Below are 6,954 nucleotides of genomic sequence, written 5' to 3'. Positions count from 1 at the left end.
GGCCCGACGGGTTTCCCAAGCCTCTTGTGTCCAGATTCCCTGCACGGGAGCTGCTGGACTGAGGATCTAGGGAAGCAGGATGGAGGTCCCAGAGAGAGCTGGACCCCAACTCCCAGTTTCGGGTGGTAAAAGGCAGGCAGGGGTGGCTCGGAGTTGATAGGGGCCGAGCACCGGAATGGGAAGCCAATCCCGCAGCTGTCGGCGCAGGGTGGAGCGAGCGCACTGGGAGTGGCGGCTGGTCGGGGCGGAAGAAGGGCTGTCAAGTTCGTCTTCCCAGGCGGGTCCTGGCTCCGCCCGCCGCACCCACACCCGGGCGCCGGCGGTCCCTTTAAGAGGCCCCGGCCTTCCGCCCGTGCGTCTGGGGCCGCCCGCCGCCGCCATGGCCGCGCCGTGGCTGGAGGACAGGCTGACCTGTGCCATCTGCCTGGGGCTCTACAGGGACCCGGTGACGCTGTTCTGCGGCCACAACTTCTGCAGGGCCTGTATCCAGGACTGGTTGGGCCGCAGCGAGAAGGTGTGCCCCGAGTGCCGGGAGTCCTTCCCCGACAGCGCCGAGCTGCGCCGCAACGTGGCTCTGAGCGGCGTGCTGGAGGATCTGCGCGTCCGGCCGGCGCCCGAACCCGGCCCCGGCGCGTGCTGCCCCCGGCACGGGAGGCCGCTCGAGCTTTTCTGCCGCACCGAGGGCCTCTGCGTGTGCAGCGTGTGTACCGTGCGCGAGTGTCGCCTCCACGAGCGGACGCTGCTGGACGCCGAGCGCCGAGAGCGCGAGGTGACCCTCGGGGGACCCCGCCCTGCTCTCTGCGCCCGGGCGGGGCTGGCAGCTTCAGCAGCTTCGCTTGGTCCTGTTTTTATTCTGGTTTGAAAGGAGGTGGTGGTCAGAAAACAGATGCTTGGAATAGAGATGTTAGAGCTGGTGACGGGTCCAGGGTGAAGTTACAGGGGTGAGTGGCTGAGATGGAATGAGGAGGTCAAGGAGCCCAGAGCCAGAATGTGGAGGATAATCCCTGTGGCTGCTGAAGGCACAGAGTAAGGACAGGGTGTTACTGCTTGTGGGACCAAAGACCTTGCACTAAGCATCGAAGTTTGCAGTGGAGGGCAGCAACAGGGAGAGAGGGAGGAACAGGTGGTACAGCCCGCGGCAGATGCACTGCAGGAGCTAGAATTTGGCTAGGGAGAGGGGAAGTGACGCTGGGGTGTGAGGGGCTGGATGTGTGCCCTTGGGGGAGAGTCAGGGTGAACCAGAAAAGTCTGCCCTGCCCCCTCCTACGTTCAGCATGTTTTACCATGCTGGAGGCGGTGAGGCCTGAACAGAGGCACAAGTGTTGCACTTAGGAAGACCTGATTACTTTGACCAAGTTGTCAACTTTTCTGACCTGTGAATCGGGGATAATATCAGTCCTTCCACCAAAGTGTTGCTGGGACAAGAAGAATCAAGACAGGCTCTTGACCTGGTACAGGGAACCAAATCCTAGCAGATGCGCAGTCCTGAACTACGAGAGTATAGCATTTTGATCCTCGAGGAGACCAGACAGGTCACAACCAAATAGGGGTGCCCCCTTCCCCCTCATGTCCAAAGCTGGGCCTGAGGACTGGCCAGGCATTTGGAAGAACCCAACTCATACCTGCGGTGCACTGCCCACCTGTCAAAAAACTTCGGTGCTTTGGGTCGTCGCCCCTTCCCCTCAAGGCCGCGTAAGCTCCCATTTATTGACTGGGGGTAGTGGGGGGCTGCTCCGCCCCAGGTTGCTCGTCTTCAGCCCAAGGCCTCTGCACCACCCTGCTCCGGGTGGGGAAGGGGCCTTGTCCAGGCCTCCCTGGGACTCTGACCCAATTCTCCCGGGGCACACACCAAGGCTGATGCTCTGCGTGCTGGCCTCACCTGGGGTGGCATGAGGAGGGGATGCCCAGCATCTGCAGGTGTTTTGACTGGCTGAGGGGGGAACTTCACAGCCGATCCTGGACCCCTCTTGTTACTTGTCCCCCGGTGGGCACCACAGGCCCAGCTGAGAGCCACACTGGAGGTCACCCAGCAGCAGGCCACCCAGGCTGAGAGCCAGCTACAGGAGCTGCAGCAGCGAAGCAGCCAGATCCAGGTATGAGGCCTGTCTGCTCCACACCCCCCACGTCCTCATGCCGTGTCCTTCGAGCAGCCACTGGCCGGTCCCTGGGACACCGGGCAGTAGGTGTAAGCTGCCTTGAAAATGCCTCCTGGCAGCAGGAAAGGAAGGGCTGAACAGGGGGAGAGATTCCAGGGACCATGGCTCCCCACATTCCCACCCCTCAGGCCAGCGGGCAGCCCAGGGACTTGGCTGCCCTCGACTTCTCCTGTGCCCACCCAGAGCTCAGCCTGCACCCTGATCTCCGTGATCTCTGGCAAGTTCAACCGCCTGCGGCAGGCCCTGGAGATGCAGCGAGACTTGGCCCTGAGGGACATCGAGGTGGCCAAGACACAGGCGCTGGAACAGGCCCGGGACGAGAAACAGCGACTGCAGGGCCACCTGGAGGCCTTGTCTTGCTGTGACCACAGGATTCGCAACCTCCTGGAGCAGCTGGACGACCGGACCTTCCTCCAGGTACCAGGCCTTAGGGCGGCAGGGTGGGGACCGGGGTGCCTGCCCCTCGTGCTCCGGCTTACTGCAGCTGTCCCCGGGGCTCAGGAATCACAGCTCCTGGCGCCCCCAGGCCCGCTCGGGCCACTGACTCTCCCGCACTGGGACGAAGATCAGCAGCTGGGCGGCCTGAAGGAGTCCCTGAGCCAGCTGTGTGCCCTCCTCCTGGAAGAGGGGGGCCGTCCCGGAGCACCAGCCGAGGCTGCTGACTTTGGCTCCATGGGTAAGGCTGACCCCAGATCTCTCTCCACCCCTCTGGGCCCAGCTGTCCTTCCCACTGGGGTGGTAATGAAGTCAGGGCCCAGCCCCCCATGAGCTCCCCTCCAGGTCACTCCCCTAAGACACTGCTTTGCCCCCTAGAGGCCCCGGGTCCCCCGGCACCAGTCGCGAGCCTCGTCTGTCCCCTGAGGAGGAAACTCTGGCAGAGTAAGAAGGCCCATCGCATGTGGATGTGCACCTGTGTGAGCGTGTGCGTGTGAGTGCGCTGTGTGTACACGTGGGTCTGTGCATGTGCACGGCACGTGCTATGACTGTTCTGTACAGGAAGTGTGTTTCACTCCCCTCCCTGGGGCTAGCCTCGCCCCTCTGCACACCTGTTGCAGGATGCACACCTCTTACACGTGCAGCCAGTGTAGTGTTTAAGGAGATTCTGGGCACACAAATGTGGGATTGATCACAGTTCTTCCACTTACTACGAAGTTAGGTGACCTTTCTGAACCTCCGTTTTCTCATCTGTGAAACGAGGCTGATGGAAGGTTCCACCTCAGGGGTTGCATGGAGGGTCAGATGCTGAGATGATGTCCACGTTAGCTCAGCTTGCAGTCGCCCCGGCAGATGTCTGGCGATCCGCCCGTGGACCTTCAGTTGCTGTCTCTCCCCTCTGGGGACAGGATGGTGGCCAGGCACAGGCACCCTTGCCCGCTCACCTTCCATCCATCTCTGCCCAACAGATTATCGCAACCTGACCTTCGACCCCATCAGCGCCAACCGTCACTTCTACCTGTCTCAGCAGGACCGGCAGGTAAAGCACTGTCGCAAGCCCCAGGGCCCAGATGGGCCAGGCAGCTTCGAGCTCTGGCAAGTGCAGTGTGCCCAGAGCTTCCATGCCGGGCAGCACTACTGGGAGGTACGTGTGTCCAACCACTCGGTGACGCTGGGCGTTGCCTACTCAGAACTAACGAGGCGCAAGCTGGGGCCCCACACGGACAACATCGGCCGTGGGCCCAGCTCCTGGGGGCTCTGCATTCAGGAGGACAGCACCCAGGCCTGGCACAACGGGGAGGCCCGGCGCCTCCCGGGGGTATCAGGGCGGCTCCTGGGCATGGATTTGGACCTGACCTCTGGCTGCCTCACCTTCTACAGCCTGGAGCCCGAGACCCAACACTTGTATACCTTTCATGCCATCTTCTCCCGGCCCCTCCACCCCGTTTTCTGGCTCCTCGAGGGTAGGACCCTGACCCTGTGCCATCGGCCCGAGGCCAAGCTCCCTCCAGGGCTCCAGGAAGAGGCCTCAGGGCTCAGCTGAGGAAGGCACGGGATGGAGCTCAGGGTCAGGACCGGGTGCCACCAGGCCTGTGGGCCCAAGAACTGCCCCAGCCCCTGGCCTGGGGGCCTGAGGCCACAGCTCTAACGGGACCAGTTGGTGGCTAGAAGACCGAGTCAGGACCAGACTGGGCCACTTGGAGAGAGAGGTGGGTGGAGCCTCCAAACTGGAGTTTACTTTTCCAGCCTCTCTGAACGGGACAGGGGCTAAAGGAAGTAAAATGGGAGCCCAGTTCTAGGCACTGCCTGGACCTCAGAGGCTAGTGCAGTGCCCAGGGCTCCTGGTCCTTCAGGAGAGCGAGTGTGGTGTGGGACACACCACAGGGTGGGACAGACAAAATCATACATGCAACAGCCCCAGAGGAAAAAACGATTCCTAGAGGAAATCTTGGGAAACTTGATATTTACCTTTTCCCTCCTCATCTTTATCTCTTTTCTTTTTGTTATTTTCCTTAACATTTCATATAGTTTGGTCTTTTTTTCTTTTACTTTTTACATCCTTGTGATCGTATTCTGTAAACAATTGTGTTTTCTGCGTGTTTTACTTAACAAGCATTTTTCACATTGTTATAAATTTTTCTCTGAATGACTACAGTATAGACAGTCATTCTAATGACAGAGACAAATTCTAATCAGAATTTGTTTACCCATTAGTGGACATTCAAAACGTTTTATTTGAGGGCTCTAAAAATATGGCCGTGATGACTGTTTTTGAACAGGAAGCTTTGGCCATATTTATTGTTACGTACGTAGGCTACATTTCCTAAAGAGGAATTGCTCAACAGAGAAACAATGAACACTTGAAGGTTTTTTATTTTTATACAAAGGACCAAAATAAAGAAACCTTGAGTCAGACCAGCTAGTGCCCCTGCCCCCCCATCCCACCAGGCAAGTTGTTGTGGCAGAGCCTCAGCTGCCGTCTTCCCCACCTTATCCCCAGCGGGGGTGTGGGGATTAAGCACAGTCATTCGTGGAGGTGCCAGCACACTGCCAACTCCTTTTATTTTGGTTTTTGCTCTTCGGAACATGTTTCCGCGAAGATCCTTGTACATGTTTTTGCTTGTGTTTCTGGAAGTGAGGGCGCTGGGCCATAGGGGAGCAGTAGTTTTGTACTTGAAATGTTCCACTTCTTGATCTGGGTGGTGGTTCCAAGGGTGTTTGCTTTATAACTTTTCCCACTGCACACACATGTTTTATATACTCACGTGTAAGTATCTGACAATAAAAGTTTTATTAAAGGATAACACGTACTCCAAAAGTTACATAATATTTTTATATAACGTGTACCTCCCTCCCCACATGGTAACCTGGCCTCGGCCGCTGCCACAGTCGCAGACTCCATCTTGTGGCCTCACTCCTCAGCCGTTTGGCTCTCTGTTCAAGGGCAGGGCCAGGCCTCTGATTGGTGCAGCCTGGGCAAGGAGCTTCCGGTAAGATTCCTAAGGTGGGGAGGTCCCCAAACACGGGAAGGAGGTTGTGACACTGGGCAGCCCAACAGTGTGACAGCTGGGTTAACAGCAGGAGCTGAAAGGCCGGGCAGGGCAGGATGCAGGACTGAGCTGGCCAGGTAGCCATCATCACTGGCTGTCCCGGCGCACAGATTCTAACTGTCCCTCTTGATCCCAGAGCCCCAGCACCCGACACAAGTGTCCAGCCAGCCGAGCCCATGTTCTGAAAGGGGCAGAGAAAGGAAGAACAGCCCCCTTTCTGCTTCCATGGTGGGGAGTGCCTTGGGTCATTTATTCTGTGGATTTACTTTTTTATTGGGTTGTTAGTCCTTTCCGTGTTGTCCTGTGGGAAGGTTCTATATTGTGATCATTAACCTTTGTTTACATATAACACTACTGCCATTTTTCTTTTTTTTTTTTTTTTTTTTTGCTGCGATGCTTGTGGGATCTTAGTTCCCCAACTGGGGATTGAACCTGGGCCCCCGCAGTGCAAGCGCTGAGTCCTAACCACTGGACCACCAGGGAAGTCCCTATTTTTATAGAGTGCTATGGAGAAGTGCTTCCCAAGTAGGTCTGGAGGCAAGCATTGACAAATCTCCTGGACAGCTACTTCAGATTAAATTCGCTGGGTCCTCCTGATTCTAACAGGACTCTCTGCCTCCTCTCCAGGAAAAATGCCTTGGTGTAGAGGGAGAAAGAAGCATGGGCTTTGGGGTGTAACTTTTATAAAGAGGACACATTTGATGAGCCTAGGGGTGTTGCCAGCATCTCTGCCCCACTCCTCACGGTTTCTGGGTGTCTGTGAGGCAGAATCAGCAGGGTGGGCACAGGGACAGAAAAAGAGCAGGGGAGGGTGGGAGAGATTTTAAAAGACAGGGGCCTCTGGGCCAGTGGAGTTGGAGGGAGTTGGATTGGAGGCCAGAGAGGGGAGTGGTAAAGAGAATAAGAGGCTGCTCTTGCCCAGGCAGTAAGGGATGGAAGGGAGCAGCGTGGTGACAGTAGGAAATGTGGCTTCAAGTAACAAGGGGCTGGAAGCTAGAAGACAATGGAGCCAGGCCATTGAGACTCTGAGAGGGAAAGATTTCCATTTAGAATTCCATACACGGGACTTCCCTGATGGTCCAGTGGTTGAGAATCTGCCTTCCAATGCAGGGGACACGGGTTCAATCCCTTGTCGGGGAACTAAGATCCCACATGCCACGGGGCAACTAAGCCCGCGCACCACAACTGCTGAGCCCACATGCTCTGGAGCCCGCGCACCACAACCAAAGATCCCGCATGCCACAAGAAAGACCCGACGCAGCCATAAATAAATAAATAAATATTAGAATTCCACACGCAGCCAAACTGTCAAT

At 57.1% G+C, this 6,954-nt stretch overlaps 1 protein-coding gene across 2 annotated transcripts; it reads left to right on the top strand.

Moving 5' to 3' along the window:
• Positions 1-364: 364 nt before the first annotated feature.
• Positions 365-5,365, top strand: TRIM65 (tripartite motif containing 65; the record flags this gene model as incomplete). 2 transcript variants are annotated; one of them, XM_082860328.1, is made up of 6 exons in its annotated part: positions 365-769; positions 1,998-2,093; positions 2,340-2,573; positions 2,658-2,832; positions 2,970-3,035; positions 3,560-5,365. In XM_082860328.1, 6 exons carry the CDS (start codon positions 380-382, stop codon positions 4,132-4,134), a joined length of 1,536 nt encoding a protein of 511 aa, XP_082716454.1. In that variant the 3' UTR covers positions 4,135-5,365. The 2 variants fall into 2 exon arrangements, with proteins under 2 accessions (XP_082716454.1, XP_082716455.1); XM_082860329.1 differs by lacking the exon at positions 2,970-3,035 and having other exon boundaries at positions 380-769.
• Positions 5,366-6,954: the final 1,589 nt, after the last annotated feature.

The sequence above is a fragment of the Leucopleurus acutus genome, assembly GCF_964270905.1.
Source record: "Leucopleurus acutus genome assembly, chromosome: 19".
In the NCBI taxonomy this organism is placed as follows: Eukaryota; Metazoa; Chordata; class Mammalia; order Artiodactyla; family Delphinidae; genus Leucopleurus; species Leucopleurus acutus.
This window is presented reverse-complemented; position numbering and strand designations above follow the sequence as displayed.